The following is an 18,995-nucleotide window of genomic DNA, read 5'->3' as shown; positions in this document are numbered from 1 at the left end:
GGGAGCGCCGAGCGCGGCGCTGCTGCCCCCTGGCGGCCGGCGGTGAGCGCGGCGCTTCCCGGGGCCGCGGGTTCGAGACCCGGCAGGGACAACTCCCGCGGGTCCAAAACTGCCCAAAACCTCGGAGGTTAGTGGCAAAACGAGTCAAGATGGGTCGAGCCTCTCATGCTTAGTCCGGGCCATAGTTTAAGGAAACGCAGCCCTGAGCAATATCCATATCCAAATCTGGGAGCTGTAATCCCTCAACACACCCAGGATTAGTTGGGATCCTGCCCAGGGAGGAAACTGAGGCAGAGGTGCACTAAAATAGGTAAGTTTAGTGTGGTTCAATACTTCAGGACCAACCCCTGCCCCTTTACACCTTTCCCAGCCCAACTTCTGCCATGTCCTGTGATTGAACAAATTATTTAGTATTTAAATAAGAATTAATCTTATTCAGCACACTGCCAAGAACATAATCCATTAAGAAATGAGGGCAAAATTTCCCCTAAAACTTACATAAAAAACTCCATCCCATGTAACGTCAAACCCCATAAAAACAGAAAATCGACACAAATTTTAATATTTATATATTTTAAATCAAAACACAATTAAATATAGTATGTTTTAAGTACATGAATGCTTGGGTATGAGAGAAATAAGAGGTGGTACATAGTACCAAAAACCTATACACAGCCTTTTTTGCTTTTTCATAACAATACAGTGTGTCTCTATACAATCAAATATTGCAACAGAATAACACTTTCTAGTCAATCAAGATATTCTGAACATTGGAAATGATTTGAGTTCTTCGCATAGTGATTTCTTTGCACAAGTTTGAGGAGAAAAGCAATCATTAGAGTTAAAAAAAAGACCCAAAATAAAAGTGTTGTATACTAAAAATGCAGCAGTAACATAAGGGTGAGACACTGAGTACTTCTGCTACCCTGCAAAATCGATTTGCTGGGGAAAAAAAGGAGGTGCTGTGTAACATGGTAAGTGTGGACAGTGTCAGGAAGAAGGCCAGAGGTCATTAAAAACTGTTTTTCTTTGTAAACCAAACATCTGGAATTAGATCCTACGTTGGGTGGAGGACAACAAGCGATGGAGAGTGGCAGCAATTCCTTTTTTCCTTGCTCGTGGATGGTGAGGACAGGGCGTGGAGCACTGCAGGGTCCAAGGTGGGAGCAGAGGGGCTGCAGGACCAGCCTTGGCTCTGCCCCGTGGTGGAAGCAGGGAGATGTGTGTGTGTGCAGGTGTAGGAGCTCAACAAGGAGGAGTTCCTGACCCTTCTACACTGCCTTCAGAGTTAATGCAGGTATGAAGTAAAATACATTTATCTTACACTTGAATACTCATCTATTTCAAGTAACGGAAAATTAAACTTAGAACTTCCCAGGTCATTCACTGCCCATGGATTTGCCCCACAGCCCTTCCAACTCTGTGTTTAAAAATTACAAGCAGTAGAACCAGAAACTACAGCAAAACCTTCCCCTCTGTTGTGGCCTCTGTGTCCCATTGCAGATATTTTGCTTGAAAGTCTTTTTGTGAGACAGGGTCAAGTATTTGTGAAGTCAATGACAGTTCCTCAGTGACACATTTGTAAACTGCATCTTCATCTCAGAACCATCATTTCTGTGAATGCCACATACACCAGGCAGAAGTGTTTTCTTCACTCTCTACAGTGGAGGTCCAGGATTGCTTCTTCTTCATTCTTCCTCAGAAATGAGGGGGATTCCAGTGGTTGGAGTAACAGTGCTTTGTTTTTATTGGCTGTGTTAAAGAATCCACCAATAGGGAAAGTTCACTTGTTCTCGAAGTGGAAAACCAGATTTCCTGTCCTGGAGTTTCTAAAATCATAGCTGGAAAAGGGAAAACCAGTTAATTTTACCCTAAAACATGCAAGGTAACTGTTCAATAGAACGACATTTTGTGTTTAAAAATGTTGAAGCCAGGTTTGTTTGAGTTTGGGGGAGAAAAAAGCCTCAAACCTAATCCAAACACACTCAACCTTTTGATTACTTGCTTAATTGAATCCAGAGCATCTGCAGTCATTTGAGAATTCTAAATACTGTGCTGAGTGACCTTTTCATCCAGGCAGACTGGAACTGTATCATTGCAGCCAAGCTATTAAGTAAAGTCATTGTACAAGTTATTTAAATGTTACTGCTCTATTAGAAAGAAAATAATCAGTGTTCACTCCCAGTGAAACTGTGGATCCACCCATTTGGACCCAAAACCTGGGCTTTGGCACATGTGCACTTTCAATAACTGAACATAATGCAAGTTAATTTTTATAAACTCATATGCCTGAAAGTCAGAAGTGCCAGGCATTAACTTGGTAACCTGCTGTCACCAATATTTCACAAAATCCAGCTGCTGCCTCAGAACTGGGGTTTTTACACAGAGAACACATGGGCTGTACAACAACAGCCACTAAGCAACAACACACAAACCCACGCACAGGGTGAAAGTCTGGAGACAGAAGTGTGCAAATGAGAGCACCAATGAGACAAATCCACAGATGCTGAGTTTCACTGAACTTCAAGCAGAAATGCCACTACTGACTAAGAGGACACAGCAAGTGTGAGCTCAAGGCAGGAATTACATTTCATCCTGCTCACAGATCACCCTTTTAACTAATTAGGCAGTTTGGAGACTCAAACCAAGACAAGTTTAATGCTTGCACAGGAGAACCACCACAGGCATCTGCTAAGAAATTCCTACATCACACGTAGGCCCAAACACTTCCAACATTTGTTTCTTCCTCTCATGCTCTGCTTGAACATTTTCCAGCGTGGGTTTCAGCCACAGGAGGAAGGCAAGTGAGAGCTCTGCTCCTCCCACAGCCTGGCTGGAGCCAGATGAAGGCAGCAGCCTCTCCACCCCCTACCTTGGTGACCTTCTCCAAGGGCTGCTCACACTGCGCCTGCTGCATCACGTCGTTGACAATCATCTTTGCTATCCTCCAAGCCATCTCTTCTTGAGCCTGAAAAACACAGCCCAAAACACAGATAGCCTCAGGTTCTTAAAGGACAAACACAGAGCTCTCAGCACAGCCTTGGAGTCAGGGAAACCTTCACAACTCCACAACCTGTATGAACACATCCTCCCTCAATGGAAATGCACCTGGCTTCCAAGTGTTAATTTCAATTATTGTACCTAAGGCTTGATGCAATTTCCAAGAGAGTTAATGGAGATTTTAGATTTATCTCTTGGGGATTTGTCCAAGCCCCTCAGAGGGGAAAAATGCAGCCTGGAATCCATGTGCAGTGGTCACTCATAGAGCACTTCCACCCCTATTTACAGATAAATAAAACCACAACAAGAAAAATCCTGACTGCAAGCACACACTTAATTAGTTCAACCAGCAAGCACTGGCAAAGAGCAAACCAGTTTCACACATACATGCAATCAAATTATCTTTAGCACACAGAGCCTCCCTGTTCTTGGTGCAGCAAAAAGATACTCAGAGATAACAGGCAGGATTAAGAACATCAATACTTTATTTCTTTGGAGTGTAAAGTCACAAGAAGAACATGAAAGAGGACACACCTCATCTGTATTTCCTTGAACCCATTTCTTCATTGCTTGTGAAAACATGGACCCTGGTTGAGATAAAAACAGCAAGCAAGGTATGTCAGCAAAGTGAGGCACAAAGCTGATTCCTGTCACCCTTCTGAGGTTTGCTGTGCTGCCATTCAGGACATGGAGGGGTGGCAGGAAGGACAAGGGACTGCCTGCAGCCATTTGGACACTGAACCTTCCCCAGAGCTGAACAGCAGCACCAGCAGCAGGTTCCAGCCTGGGTGGGAAGCTTGTGGAGAGCTGCAGCTCTTTTTTATCTCAAGGCCAAAGCTTTGAGGGTTTGATCACCAGCTCAGCTGCTGACACTGCCATCCCTGCCAGGTTCCACCGACAGCTCCAACTCCCACAGGCTGCTCATCCTCCCTGGAGTCCAGCTGGACCAGGAAAGCAGAACTTGGGAAGGAAACTGGGCCCGAGATCAGTTTTGCCTCACTACAGGCCAATCCCCACAGAATTTCTATTTAGCTTAAAACAGATCTGGAAAGAGTCAAACACTTTGCCTATCTTAACTCCAGCAGGGAAGAGAGCAGCTCTGCAGATGTTTGCAGAAATGGAGAGAAAGAGCAAAGCAAACCTTTTGATTTTTTGACATCAGGCTCTGGTTCAGATTCTCTGATGAACTGCCCCAGGTCACTGACTCTTCCAAATGTCATCTTCCTGAGGAGAGGAGTGAAGAACCATGTGGGTAATCAAAAGAACTCTGGCATTATGGAAAGCTGTATTTGGCTATATATTGGCTACATTTTGGAATCAAAGAACAATAACTAAGAGGAAGAGAAAAACCAATTAGAAAAATATTTCTGTCTGCCATTTTGGTCAAAGAAACAATGACTGGGTGTTAAATCACACTATTGAAATAAAGTTACTATCAAATATTAAGACATGGACTAAGATCTTGTATTTAGGCCTACTCTCCATGCAGGAGGACACAGCAAAAATGAAACAGAGGTGAAACATGTAACCAGAAAGGAAACAATACACCAAAATGAACCTTACCCTGCATATGTTCGTTGATACAAAGATTCTGGATCCAGACTTGCAGCATCTACAATTATTGCTTCATCAAAATTTTTCAGGATTTTAACATTAGCCTTTTTGACATTGGACTACAAATAAAAATTCTAAGTATTAGTGCCCAATGCAGATAACTACCAGCTTCTTAACAAAACTGCAATTTTACTGCTTTTAACACAGATAAACCTCCATCAAGTCTCTAAGCAAGAGTATAAAAGAATCAGTGTGTCTACACAGCCTTGAATTCCCAACTCACAGGACATTGTTGTTAGCAGAGGATGATAAAATTCTGTGGACAGAGCCAAAGACACAAAGCCCAGGTCAGCACTCACTGCTCAGTTATCAGCTCAGCAGATCCGTGTGTGCTCACAAATCATTTGTTGTGAGTCTGGAACATCCCTCCTGCTCTTGCTAAGCAATTCCCAAACACAGATGCCTCCCCCATGCACAGAGAACAAATTATTTATCTTCTGCCCTGGAGTATTTATATAAGATTATGAATAAAAAGCCAAGGAAACATCAGAGCAACAGCAGGGAGGGCACAACACACAGCACTCCATTATCGCCTCAGCACGGAACAGGAACACCAATGGCAGCTCCTCTCCTGCTGCTCTGTATGCAAAAATATGCAGAGAGCCAGAGATTCTCCTGTTCACACAAGCAGGAATGCTCACACAGAAAGCAGCACCTCATCTCCTAAATTGCCCAGCCAATTACCAGCAGTTCCTCCTGCTCAGAGGTTCAAGCAGCAGGAGGCTGCAAGAACACAGATTTTATTCCTCACTTCACAGCTAGGGGAGGAATATTCCCTCCTTGCAAATTAGGAGGTTTAAAAATAGCACAAGCAGGTGGTAGAGCTTCCAAGTTGCTGAAAAGCCAGGACATGACTAACAGTGGTGTGGATGCTGGGTTTGAAGCTCAGGGCTGCCCTGCAGAGTTCAATAAAAGCAGCAGTCGCTTGGCTCCTCTGCTCTCAGCTGGGCTTGCAGTTTCCAAGCTGTCCTGGTTACAGGTTAGCCAGAATCTGCTCTGTGTTTGAGCAGATTGATGCCTTTAGCCCTGGAGATGAGTTCACTCTTCAGGACAGAAGATTTGGCACTTTAAAAGAACTGAGCACACAAAACTAGCATAGTTATATTTAAATTTGATAGCATATTCACAAGTGTCAATTTTCACCTGAAGTTGTAACTATGGTATTGACAAAATAATGTTAGTTCTAGTAACAAGCATTCTTAGGTATTATGGCATCATAAAAAGTCTTCAGTAAAGCAGCAACTTAATAAAGACATCACTGATGTAAAGAAATAACAGCAGCACAAGGCTGTGGGTACAACAAACAGCAGAGACACTTCTGACAGAACTGAGCTGCAGGTAGATTAAACACACCCTAACACAGCACAGGCTTTAAATGAAAGTGGAATGGTGTTTCCTTGGATACTGACACAGGAAAGCCAAGGTGGTACCTGGGAGGCAGAGCCATCCGTGCTCCCTATGGAATCACTGTCAGGAGAGCTGCCAGGGCCATGGATACTCAGTGCAATGTTCCCTCCTGGGAATTCATCTCCTCGGACTGAATGGATGAGGTCATTCAAGTATTTGTAGTAAAGGTTGCTGGACAAGAAACCAGGCAGGAAAACCTGAGAGATGGGAAAAGTCTCCTTTAATTAAGGTTGGTCTGCATAGTTAGAGAAGAGCACACAAACATCTCAGTCCTTGTGTAGATGGAACACAAGTAAAAGCATCCATGCATGGAATTACTGTGGATTAGCAACTGCATTGCTTTAAGTTTTAATCCTACTGCAAAATGAACAAACCCAACTGCCTATTAATGAAATCCCCCAGTAAATGGAACTGAAGTTCAGGGCTTTTTTCCCCCCTCTAGAAACTTAAGCTTGGCAGCCCAACAGGCTTTACAGTTATTCTGTTCCACTGTGCACAATTCTCTGCAGCTCCAGAATCAAAGAATTCATCTCTGGTATCTGGGTATCCCAGAGTTACATTATTAACCACAGCACTTGTATTAGACTTGCAAACAACTCCTACTAAGAGGAAGGGAAATTTTCCAAAGATACAAAATAAGCTGTTGATAGCAATTCACATGGGAGGAAATTCTGTTACTTCCATTAAAGTGCAATAATCACCCAATGAGACAAACAGAGCATTAACAGCAGCAGTGGGTGGTATCTTCAAATCAGGCAGGGGAAGAGTCTGGCAGATTTTCCTGAAGCTCTTCTATTATCCAGGTAAACAGGAAATCAGTAAAGGAACAGCACAAATCAGGGCACACTATGGAGCCCCCATCATCCTCACTGAGTGTGAACCCCACTCTGAAGGGGGATCAACCCCAGCCCACTCTGGAGGATCCCTCACCGTCTCCATGGTTGTCCAGGCCTGCCTCAAGGGAGTGGTGAAGCAGTTGGGGAGAGGCCCCCCCTCCCTGCAGATGTTGGATTCAATCTCCAGCCTCACAGAGTCATCAAAGCCCAGAGGGTGCGTGGCCTGCAGGGAGAAGTACCTGGGCAGGGCAAGGAAACAACACAAAGAGGATTTGCAAACCTCTGCAGTGCTCAGTGCCCACCCCAGACACTGCACACACCTGGTCCCCACTACTACAGGTGAGACAGAAACAGTCTGAGAGCCCTGCCCTGAAACACAGATGAAAAACAGAGAATGGGAAACAGGAATGGAGCAGGAAACACCCAGAACTCCAAAGCAGCCTTGGCTCTACTGCTGCTCACTACTGCTCACATCCTTCCAAACTGAGTGTAAGGATGGGGGAATGATTGATGAGCCTGAGTGAAGCATTTACTTCCTCTCCAATGTTATTTCCTCCTTGGGTAATAAGCTGTGGTAGAGCCTCCCACTTCAGCTTAAGAACAAACATTTCCTGGAAGCAGTTGTGCTGTCTGTCTCCCAGCTGTCTTATTGCTAAAGTGAAGCACAAAGTACAGGAAGAAAGTTCCTCTCCTGGAAGTCTGATGTTAAAAAGGATCTGATTGCTTCCTTAAAAAAGGAAATATTTCACAATACTAACAACAAGCACTGGTTGGCTTTTATTACATGGGAGAAGAGTTTCTACAGCCTACTTTATACGGATAAGAGTATCTGAACATTAAGGTTTTTCTGCTACTAGGCTTAAACCCCTTCCATTTTCAAATGACAACCCATCAGCTTTGATACTTCCCAACCAAACAAAACCAAGCAATCAAGTCCTGAAAATCCTGAATTATATTTAAGAATGGAATCCTTGTAAGGATTTCTCCTCATGTATGTAAAAAAAATTCTGTTCATGTGTGCAAACACATCAAAAACCACCTTGATAAAATGCACCTCAGCAGACCAGCCCAAGAATGCAGAGAAGTTCCTTTTGCACAGCAAACACAAAACCACAAGTACAGAAAGAAAGGATTGTTGAGCTCCCTCACTTGTCATACAAAATCATGGCATCATTCTGTGCTTCTTGCCCATCATACTGGCCTTCTTTGGCAGCAAGCTGAGACTGGAAGTTATCTGCTGCCAGCCAGAACTGCAGTACATTAACTGCATCTTCCTTCTCCATGTACTGCAAGGGAAAGCACAAAAAGAGGAGATTAAAGAAGTCTTAGCAAGAAACTTAATAATTTTTAACTTCCTTCTTCCTGTTTAGAACAAGAAACATAGGCCCTATATTAGTGATGCAAAATTTGGCACAGTATTTTGAATTTCTGTTTCAGACAGATTTAGCTTGCTTGGGGAGGAAAAAAGAGAAAAAAAAAAAAAAGAGAACTTCTGACATTTCTTTTCTGTACTTATTTTTACACTTAGTTTCCAAAAAACTATTTGTCTTGTCCTAGGACAGGAAGCACCATTTTCATGCTGCATTTAGCTTACACTGAGCTCAGCACATTGTCTCAGCTTCCCAAGCTGCAGTTTCAAACTACATCAGCTTGTCAGACTGTCAGGACAAGTGTGTCAAGAGCTGATTCCTTAAAGGTGCAGGAGCCTGAAACTGTGATATCTTTTATTTAACCTATCACATCACTAAAGGTGCCTTCTCCACATAGCACTGGTTGTGATTTGTTATCTGCAATCCAGGCTTTTACAGTCACTACAATGTGAAGATCAAGATAATGTCAAAGCTTCTACAAAGCAAAGAGACTCTGAGAAGCACTCAGCAACTGAGAGGAAATCACAACTACTCATTCCACAACACAATGGACAGGTTTGAACATTTGAATTAGTTCTACGTGAGGGCAGGAAGAAGTTCAGTGCATTTTCTCTCAGAAAAAAATACACCTTGGGCTTTTTATTGTATTTAGAATCATAGAATTACAGAATTGTTTGGGTGGAATGGAACCTTAAAAATGATCCAGTTCCACAGCAGGGACACCTTCCACTATCCCAGGTTGCTCCAAGCCTCATCCAGCCCAGCCTTGGGCACTGCCAGGGATCCAGGGCAGCCACAGCTGCTCTGGGCACCCTGTGCCAGGGAACAATTCCTGCCCAAATCCAACCCAAAGCCATCAAGGAATGAACAGATTTGTTCCATCTGCTAGAAAGGGATCTAAAAGCAAACCCAAACATTGCCACTCACCTCAGAGAAGTAGAAGAGGGCTGACTCACAGAACAGAATGTCAGCCAGATACACAGTCCCACTGGTCAGCACCTCAATCTGGTATTTACAGAAATGGTGACTCCGCAGGAATTCACTAAAGTGCCTGCACAGACAAGGGACAGTCACTTATCAGGGTCAGCAGCACCCAAGGCACCCTCAGAACCCATCAGCCCTTGCCCAGAACTCTGATACTTTTGGCTGGATAAAAACCAAACAAGCAAGAAACAGAGCAGGTTTGTAAATGGCACAAGAAGGAAATAAAGAACACAAGAGTGTGAACAGCCAAGTTCAGCAAGAATGGATTTGGAGAAGGGATCTGAGCAATTTCAAATATAAAATACAGCACAGAAAGTGCTGATATGGTCATGTCTCCATAAACACTCTTAACAGAACCTTTAGGGCAAGAGACACAAGAACCCAAACCATGGCATCAACTTACTCTTGTTCCATTGCATTGAACACTATGGACTGGGCTGTAACAAAGCAGTTGGGATCCACCTGGCCATCCTCCCCACAGATCTTTGCTGCAAAGAAAGAGAAGGTTAATTTTAACATGGATTTGGCTGATGGAGCTGGAAGGCAGAGCAAGGACTGGTTAATGAAAGACTGCAGTTCAAATCCACCAGAATCAGCTGGTTCTGACTGAGCAAAGAGCTTTCAAGGCTGGCCAAATAAAAATAACATGGCTAAAGTATTTGATTGAGACTCATCTGGATCCCCTCCATAATCACCAAGAATGCCTTCCCTAATTTAAACAAAATCTCTGAAAGTTTTCATGAGGATATTCACAGCACTGCTGAAGGCCAGATCCACTGACACTTGTAATCTCCTATCCTTTTAAGGCTGCCTTTAAAATTCATTAAAATAAAGATAAATGCAAATATGTGACATATTAAAGACACATTTTTATGGGGACAGAGCAGCTCTGAAATGAGGAATTTATTCTTACCAACTATGTCATTTCTCATTGCTTCTGTAATAGGGATTGGTTTAGCAGCATCTGGAGAAATATATTTGGTAAAAGTACTAACTGCATCCCGTTCTATACCTGCAGGGAAGAAACACAGAATCAAACTTGGAATTCCTCAGTGAGTGAGTAACAAATATTTGCTCTTCAGAAAAGCAGCTGTCTAATTCTCAGTGATGTTTCCACTGCAGGATATTCATAATCTGCCCCTGACCAGCTGCAGGGACTGTGTGATCTCCAGTCAGGTCACAACAAACCCAGCATGGACTGGGATGGAATAAAACAACACAGCTCCAAATTTTCCCTACCAGCACACAAGGCAGAACCCACTTCCTCAGCTGCACACCACAGTCCCAGAAGCAACAGCTTTCAGGCAAGTGAAATTCCCAATTTTTACTCTCATTACAGAGAAATCACTTGCATTATACAGGAATTACTAGAAAAAAAAATCTTAAAATGATATGCCTCAAAAAAGTTGTGTTCATCTTTTGAGACTTGGGACTCTGCTCTGGAAGAGAGGAAAAAATTATCCCCAAATTCTTTTCAGATTTCTCAATAAGGACCCTGTGTTTTCAAATTCTTTTTAGACATCAGAAAGCAGAGATGCTTTGGTGACTAAAACATCATTTTCCCTGTTTAAGTGGCTTTGGGGCTGAGGTTATGTATTGTGGAGGCACATGACAAACAACTACATGAGAAAGACAAACGGCAAGAGAAAGGGATGCAACACAAGGAAACAGTTGGGCAAACAAAAGGAACCAATATGAAGAAAGAAGTGTTTCCTTTTTGGCTGCAGACTTGCACAAATGAGGGAGGACTGAGTAGATGCAAAGTAGAGAAACATGTTGCTGTGCATGTAGCTCACTACCAAAAGGAAATATTTAATTTCATCCTTACTTCCAGCAGCCTCTGAAGAGGTGGAATCCAAATGACAACAAATCAGTTACAAGGGAAGGAACTCTATCAAATAAATCCAAGAACAAAACCAGTACATTCCACACACAAATCCCCACAAGTCTCTTGTAACCACTACTTGTCACTTTATGTAATACAGGATATTTACCTTCCATGACAAGTGAATTATCCATTCCCAGCCCCACCATCCAAACTTTCTGCAGTTCTTTTAAGGTGGGATGGGACAGGTGAGGGAAGAACTGGACATAGCAATGTTCAATTAATTTCTTATGATTACCCATGGAAGAACAGAACCAACCTAAGCTCATTGAGTACACAATAATTTTGAAGTCTCTTCAGCAGCTTTTTTATTTTTCAACAAGTCAAACAATACACAGCTCAAGCTGACCAGCATCAGTTAACATCAATAATACACAAAACTTTCTTCCTTGCAACATCAGGCTTGCTAAGAGCCTGAGAACTGAGGCAGCTCCCTGCACAAAAATGTTCATTTCCCACCTTTCCAAGCAAAGGGAACACACAGCACTTACTTTTCATGAGTTTTCCTGACAAGTCCTTTAGTGCAGAGGAGGGGCTGTTTCTATTTGATACTGAAAGCTTGGAAGATTCTTGCTGATCATTTGGAAGAGGGCGAGTCCCAGGCTCTGCTGTGCCCCGGGGCAGAGCCCTGGAGCCGTGGCTGTGCTGCCCCAGCAGCCCTGCATGGTTCTGGCTGCTGGCAGTTCTGTGGGGCTTGGAGAGCTCCAGCCTCTCCTCCAGGCTGGCAGCAGGGGGAGAGGAGCCCAATTCCTGCTGCTTGCAGGGGGACACCGGCTCTGCCAGCGAGCTCTGCTTCACCGTGTTCAGGCTGTGGGCGCGGATGCGGGACCACGTGGTGGAGTGGAAGCTCTCGGCCTCCAGCCAGAATTTCACCAGGTGCTCCATCCTGCGCAGCTCCATGAACTGGATGAAGTAAGGGAGGGCTACACTGTCCTGCAGGACTTGTTCAAGGGTCTTGGAAAGGCTTGATTTGGTCTCTTGAGCCTGGTAGTTCAGACACGATCTGCCTAAAGGAAAACATGAAAGGGAGTGAGTCCGTATTGTACCACAGATGTGGGGGTGGGATACAGAAGTGTCCTGTAATGCAACTGTGAAGAGGCAATTCCAACACAATGACAAAATAAAGGAATTAAAAGTCTGTTCCCTTCAAATCCCTCTCAGGGTAACACAGATGTTGTTATAACAGCAGCCACACTTTTATTACCTATTTGTTTACCTGAAAACCAAGGGATGGTGAGTGCACACCATCACAAAATAAATACACAAAATAAATACAGAAAATAAAAAGAAAAGTTGGCATTCTTAGAGCCTTACCTAAGTCTCCAAAGTGAGCAGCTTCCATGTGACTTGGCTGCTTCTTGAGGGCAGCTGTGCGGCTGCTGGAGAAGGAGTCCATGTTGGCAGAGATGGCGTTGATGGCCACATGGCTTGGTCCTGCAGCCTCCAGCAAGGCATGATTCCTGGTGCTTCTCTGGGGGGAATGTACTGGGACTGGAGCTGGAATCAGGACAGGAATTGGTAAAGCACAAGGACACCAAGACCTCTTCTAAACACTGCCCAATGCTGAGCACCCCAAAATACACCAGGGAGTTGGCAAGGGTCAGTCTCATTAGAACCCCACCGTACCATTGGGTGTCATCTTTGATTAAGGGTCTGATTAAAGACCCCAAGTTTTATTATTGCAAGAATAAATTCATTCCCACCCACCTCTATTTTCCTTACTCAGCAGCAAATCAAGAGACGCCACGTCCAAGTTTACACATGAAATATTCCTGAGTCTTCCTGCTTCCTTGATAACCACTACTGTAACAACTTTATACTGTCAACAGTTTAGTTTAGTTCCAATGCTCCTGCCAATCCATTTCCATGCCTTTTTGAAAGCTAAAATGTGTTAAAAAATCCTGAGGTACACAGCTATCTGTGAGGTTTAATGAGAGTTATTTCTCAAAAATATTCTTGTTGCTTCTGCTTGGTTGCAAGAGAAAAAAAAAAGCAATAAGGAAATACCTGTGATGAAACCCAGGTTATAAACTTAACCCCCTCTGGCTGTTTCAGGACACAAAAAAGAACAAATAAGAACTTCCTCACACAACTCTGCTAATTGTTAATTGATGACAAAGCTGGAAAAAACCCCAACCATGCTGACAGCAGATTCCAAAGCTCTCAGGAAGCTGTGCTGGATAAGGATGTTGTGCAGGGACATCTCACACCTCTGACTCAAAAATAAAGCACATCAGATGAGCTGATCAGCTCCACACTTCCCAGGGATGTGTCCCATCAAGGCGTCAGGCACCTTGGGCTTCATGACTTCCATGCTGCATCACTTTATTTTTATTCCCAATTCTATGACAGCAGTTGACAATTTCACACTTAGATGTCACAGATACCTCAGGAGCAATGGAAACATTTAAATTTTTGCCAAGTGCTTGTGCAGCTGCAGGACTGGACATCAAGACACCACCTGCTATTTCTTACAAAGCCCCTGGGTGTTTCCTACCAGCAATAATGGAGAAAATATCTTTTTTCCAAGGCCAAGGGATGGCAGCAGTGGGAAAATTTGGTGGAGGTCACTTGTGTAGAGCCAGAGTCATACTCCTCATAATGCTACAAGCTTTTGTCAATTAGATTTAAATTGAATTTTATATTTTAGACATTTGAGAAAAAAATGTTCTATTTTCTCTAAGGGTCAAACAAACGTGCTCTGTGCTGCAGCAGCTTACATGCAGTACTATAAATTTTCAAGTTTATTTTTATTTTCAGGGTCACCATACTGGTAGTTGCACTGACAGGTGAGGTGTGGCTATGAAATGGATGCAACTCACTGTTTCCTGCATTTGATTTGAAAGACAGACCACCAAGGTGAAAAAAGCCTGTAATTTTCTCTTGATGTGCAGATAACACATTACCAGCACAGAAACAAGATTTTGTCTGAGGGTATAAAAGTAACAAATCAGATTGTGGCATTTACCTCATCTCCTTTCAGTACTGCAAGAAAATCTGACAGGATCAACAAACTTGTTTTCCTACAGTTTATAAATCTCTACTCCACCAAGATCTTTTCTCCTTTCCTAAGAGATTTAGGAGCAAGACCTCTGCACCCCACAGAGCAGCAAGGAATGGCTCATTGGGATTGGGATCTTCAGCCCCATCCAAGTTAAATCTGCAGCAGCTTCTGCAAACCAGACACAGAGAAGCTGCACTTTGCAAACTCCAAAGGACACTGCACCTGAGCAAGGAACTCCTGGAGCAATTTGCTGTGGATAAGGAACGAGCACTGCAAGGTGACTGGAGTGCCTGATCACTTTGAATTAAAGCTCATGCCTGACATAACTTAATAACCTCCTGCACCTACAGAATCAGCAAGAGGAGGAGGAAAGATTAGTTACTATAAATAGCCAGAAACAGAATTAAGTTCTGGGTTTGATGCACAGGTCAGATCTGTGCTCAGGAGTAAGGAATGATCCTGATGGGGAAGATAAAAATGGTGCATGATGGCAGAGATCTGAATTTACAGAAAAAGTTTGATCTTACTTTTAATTGCTTTCACATCTGTGGTCTTTTCTTGTTCTTTGCCTTTCACTGTAAAATACAAGGGAAAATGTTAATGCTATTTTGGGTAACTAATGGCATTCACCTGAGAATGGACACAGGATCCCCAACATCAGCAAGTATCAGAGGCAGACAGAAACAATAATTTTGTTAAAACTGATTTCTCATTTAAATTGCACATCTAGTAACTAACAGAGGCTTTCAAAGCTTTTCTGTTGACTTTCAAAAGCAAAACCTTATCATCCATTAATTAACTTCCATAAAATACAGTCTGCACACTTCCATGGAGGAAGATGTTTGCTGTCTATAGATTAAAGCTTCACTCAGGGTGACTTTATTAAACAGCATGAACTGGGAAGAGTGGGAAAGGTGTGTTTTAAGTGCAGAGCACTGGCAGGTGCTCCCTGTGAACCAAAAATCACCTAAAACAACATTTCCCTTGTGTTACAGAACACCCAACACTGAGGAGATGTGGGCTGGCTCTGGCTCCATGGAGCTGCTTCCATGCACATGATGGGCACCACAGAAATGCTCTGGAAACTCCCTGCAAACAGTTAATTCTCTCACAAATATTCTTGCTTAATCATCATGAAACCCCGGGTGAACAACTGATGGGGAGATAACAGCGTAAAAAGTTGTGATGGAAAAGCGCTTTGAGGATTTATTTTTTTTAAATATTACTATTTGTTAAAGGAAGCTCCTAAAGGAAGTGAAGGAGGAGATCTGTTCAAAACAAAAATAAAGAAACCCAAGCAGCACATAAACAGGATGGCAGAGAAACAAATTGGAGAATGTGATCTACCAGGCAGGCTGCTCCAGGCAAGGATTATTACCACAAATGGGTCATCCCTGCACACCGAGCGTGGAGCCCTTCCTGAGGTAAGCACAGGGCACAGCCCCGCACAATCCCGCATTTACATCACAAAACACACCCCAAAAACCCACCCGAAGCGCTCCTATTCCATCTAGACACGGTAAATATTTCAGAGCAGAGCTCCGGTCTCGGGTTACATAATTGGCCCGGCCCGAGGCTGCAGCGCTGCCTCCAGGCTGCCCTGCGAGCACCAACGCTGCAGGGCTGCACAGGGGGAGCTGCGGCTGCAGGAGCACTCGGTGTGTGCGACAGAGGGGTCAGGGGACATTAAACCAGGAGGATTCTCCCCTCCCCACGCTGACCTGCACCGATGCAGCAGGAGGGTAACCAGCCTTTACATAACCGAGCTGATGGACAGAAGGGAAATCAACTTCTGCGAGCTCTCATCTTTCCCAAATCACTCCAATATTTCACCAAACCAGTTTCTTAGCTGCCAGCAGCAATTCCTGGGTTTCACACAGCTGCCCTCCATAAGCCTATTTTCAGTTTAAATACCTCAGTTCCTCCCTAAATACCTACTTACAACTGGAAATACCAACTCCAGGCTCGTGTCCCAACCCTTCCCACACAGGCTGCTTCTGTCCCCAGCAGCTCTGAGCACGACCAAGCGACACCAGTGACAGGAGGGACAAAATCAGCTCTGATCCAGGACAAGCCCGAATTTCAGAGGGTGAAGTTTCACTACAAGAATTCACTTTCACTTCCCCCAGAGAGCGGATGCTGTGTGGAGCCTGTGTGAAACCAGAAGGAACCACAGGACAAGGCTGAGGGTGACATTTCCCGTGGCCAATCCCATTCCAAAGGGTGCCAAAGCAGCACGTGACATTCCAGAGCTTCAATTCACATCTAGAAATGCTCTGAACAAACTCAAAAAGTGTTCACAGCGAGTCAACAGCACACAAAAACCAGGGAGATCCTGCTGAGGTCAGCCAGGCTGTGGGACTGCACGTTATTCCCAAGATATCCCCAGGGATGAGCTGTTCCACTGGCAGCAGTTTCATAACCTGCCCTCAAGCACCCAGCTCACCTGCTACACTTTGATTTCTCAACCCATTATCCACCCTCAGTCTGCCAGACCTTTATTTTAAGGCCCAAGCTATAAAAACATTTCACCCCTGGTTTTGATTTTTCTGCAGGTCAGTTGTTTTATGATTCTTGCTATGGCTTAATTTTAAATTAGTTTTAATTTTTACCCACTGCAATATCCTCATAAACAACAACAGCTCACCCCAGGAACATTGGTGTTTGTAGGATTTTGGCCTGCACGTGGCCAGAGTTCTATCCTAAGCCTATATGTGCTGCTTTCCTCAGTTCCAGCTCAAATCTTCTCAAAAAGCCACACCTAAAACAGAGATCACACCGAGCAGTGCTTCATGCACAGCCCAGATGAAAGGTTGCTTTTCTCCTCTCCTTCACAGCGTCTCTCTCTCGGGCATTTAGTGCTGATTTGCCTCCCTGACCAAAGATCCTTTAATCAAAGGAACACAGATCCTCAATTACACTTCTCAGATAATCAGAGCTTTCATGGCTTTCTCCCTGAGAAAGTTTCCTCACAGGCTGACCTTGTCCCTGTGATCCCACATCAGGATGAAACCTCAGCTCCATAATTCTCAATGAAGCAGCAGGAGCTCCTTTTGAAGACCTCATAACCACTATTAAAAGTTTTATTCTGCAGCTCAACATTTGTATATGAACACCCTGGAAAGGATTATGGCACTCGCAAAGCCCTCAGTGCCTTCCAGACTCTTCAGATCTGCTAAGTTTAGATTCATTTCTTGCACAACTGCTGCACTAACCTCCCCAAAGAGGTGACATTTTCAGTGCTGCTGCTTTGGCTGAGCAAGATCCAGAGGATGTGAGAGGCAAGAGCATCTCCATCAGCCCAGGCACCAGGTCCTTGCCTCCCAGGATGTGCATTTTGGGTTCAGTAACCCAGAGAGGCTTTAGGACAGCGCTGCATCAGGAGATCAATGGTTGCATTGCTCGAGTTGCAGCATCACGAGGAAACAGAACTTTCCCAAGGGCCCTTCCTAAAAGGTGCCACTTTCAACAAAAACCACCCAAACCACAGCTGGGCAGGCTGAGAGTGCAGGGCCCTGCCTGCAGCATGAGCACAAAGTGCCTTCAGAACGCTGCACTCCCAGAGAACACTTAAACTGCGCCCATTTGTGCTGCTGGAGTATTATAAATATTTCAGCAGCCCTCAATTTCCCAGTTTGTGCTCCCTACCAAATCCATTGCAGAATAAACAGCCAAGGACTGCTCTGGCTTTCGCGGAGAGCTCGGTGCCATGAGGTCCCTTTTTCACTGACATTTTCAGCCGCTGCTGTACATTCCCATTATAATTTATACAAAGCCGGCTATGTCAGCGTTGTGAAAAACCCTCCGTAAAGGGCTCAGAGGCTCCAACCCTGCGCGAAGCGTGGGAGGCGCCCCAGCCCCCTCCCGCTCCGGTCACCGTGCGGAGCCGCGGGCAGCCGGGGCCCGCGGCCGGCGGTCACTGACCGGAGAGCCCCGGCGGTCGCTGCCGCTCACCGGAGAGCCCCGGCGGAGCCCCCCGAGCCCCGCCCGGCCCCAGCCCCGGCCCCCCGAGCCCTCCCAGCCCCGCGGGAGGAGAGGACGCGGCGCCGGCACTGACCGTCATTGGCGGGGACGCCGCTCCTCAGGGCCCGCGCGTCCTCGCGGGGCGCGGCGGCGGTGCCGGTGCCCGGAGGGGCAGGGCCGGGGCCCGGCAGCCGCGCGGGGGACGAGCCCGGCGGCCGCCCGCCCGCCGCCCCCCTACCTTTCCGCCTGAAGAAGGACATAGCGCCGGGGAGGGGGCAAGGCGGCCGCCGGGGCGGGGGAAGGCGGGAGGGAGGGAAGGCAGCGCGCCGGGTCCTATGAATGAGGCTGCTGCGCCCGCCCGCCGCCGCCGCTCCCTCCGCCTCTTCCTCCCGCGGCGGCGCCCGCGGCCGCCATGTTGTCAACAACGGCCCCGCGCCCGCTTCCGGCAGCGCCGCCCGCGCGGCACGGCGGGATGCGGCCGCACTCAACATGGCCGCCCCGGCATCGCGCCCGCCCGCCAATGGGGCCGGGCGGGGCCGCCATGTTGGGTGAGGGCAAGGAGCCCGCGGGGGTCCGGGGAGGGGCGGCCATTTTTGATCAGGGCGGGGGGCGCCGGGCGGCGTGAGGCGACGGCCGCCATCTTGACTGAGGGCACGGGTGACCCGGGGACGCTGCGGCAGCTCGGGCGCGTCCCGAGGGCACGGGGCCAGAGCCCCGAAAGGAAGGGACAGAGCCCTGAAAGGAGGCGACAGATCCCCGAAAGGAGGGGACAGATTCCCGAAAGCAGGGGATGACGGCCAGGCGCCGTGCAGGGCCGTGAGAGCGGAGGCGTCCTGGAGAGAGACCTCAGGGACGTGTCCCCAAATGTCCCCTTCAGCCCTGGGGGCCGCACAGAGGGGCAGACAGACAGACGGACACACGGACAGCCCCGC

At 46.0% G+C, this 18,995-nt stretch overlaps 1 protein-coding gene across 2 annotated transcripts; it reads right to left on the bottom strand.

Annotated features, from left to right (window-relative positions):
* Nucleotides 1-445: 445 nt before the first annotated feature.
* On the bottom strand, nt 446-18,323 carry AKAP10 (A-kinase anchoring protein 10). 2 transcript variants are annotated; one of them, XM_054287157.1, is made up of 15 exons: nt 18,158-18,323; nt 14,628-14,675; nt 12,411-12,593; nt 11,588-12,103; nt 10,125-10,223; nt 9,615-9,699; nt 9,155-9,278; nt 8,007-8,143; nt 6,952-7,096; nt 6,045-6,218; nt 4,564-4,673; nt 4,142-4,224; nt 3,535-3,587; nt 2,873-2,968; nt 446-1,841 (listed from the first exon to the last, which is right to left on the bottom strand). In XM_054287157.1, the coding sequence occupies exons 1-15, from the start codon at nt 18,321-18,323 to the stop codon at nt 1,836-1,838; spliced, it is 2,025 nt and encodes a 674-aa protein (XP_054143132.1). In that variant the 3' UTR covers nt 446-1,835. The 2 variants fall into 2 exon arrangements, with proteins under 2 accessions (XP_054143132.1, XP_054143133.1); XM_054287158.1 differs by lacking the exon at nt 14,628-14,675 and having other exon boundaries at nt 452-1,841; nt 18,158-18,217.
* Nucleotides 18,324-18,995: the final 672 nt, after the last annotated feature.

This window comes from Melozone crissalis, unplaced genomic scaffold (genome assembly GCF_028551555.1).
Source record: "Melozone crissalis strain CALT ecotype California unplaced genomic scaffold, PUWL_Pcris_2 ptg000057l_1, whole genome shotgun sequence".
Classification (NCBI taxonomy): Eukaryota; Metazoa; Chordata; class Aves; order Passeriformes; family Passerellidae; genus Melozone; species Melozone crissalis.
The sequence above is the reverse complement of the archived record's forward strand: the minus strand, read 5'-3'. Positions and strand labels throughout refer to the sequence as shown.

What these genes read in the sequence shown, in the direction of transcription:
- AKAP10 (XM_054287157.1), bottom strand. Translation starts at nt 18,323, where the DNA reads ATGTCCTTCTTCAGGCGGAAAGGTAGGGGGGCGGCGGGCGGGCGGCCG. An exon ending in GTCAGGAAAACTCATGAAAA is followed by an intron (nt 10,224 to 11,587) that starts GTAAGTGCTGTG and finishes TCTTCCCTGCAG; the next exon opens with GTATAGAACGGGATGCAGTT. An exon ending in TTCAAGGAAATACAGATGAG is followed by an intron (nt 2,969 to 3,534) that starts GTGTGTCCTCTT and finishes TGTGTTTTTCAG; the next exon opens with GCTCAAGAAGAGATGGCTTG.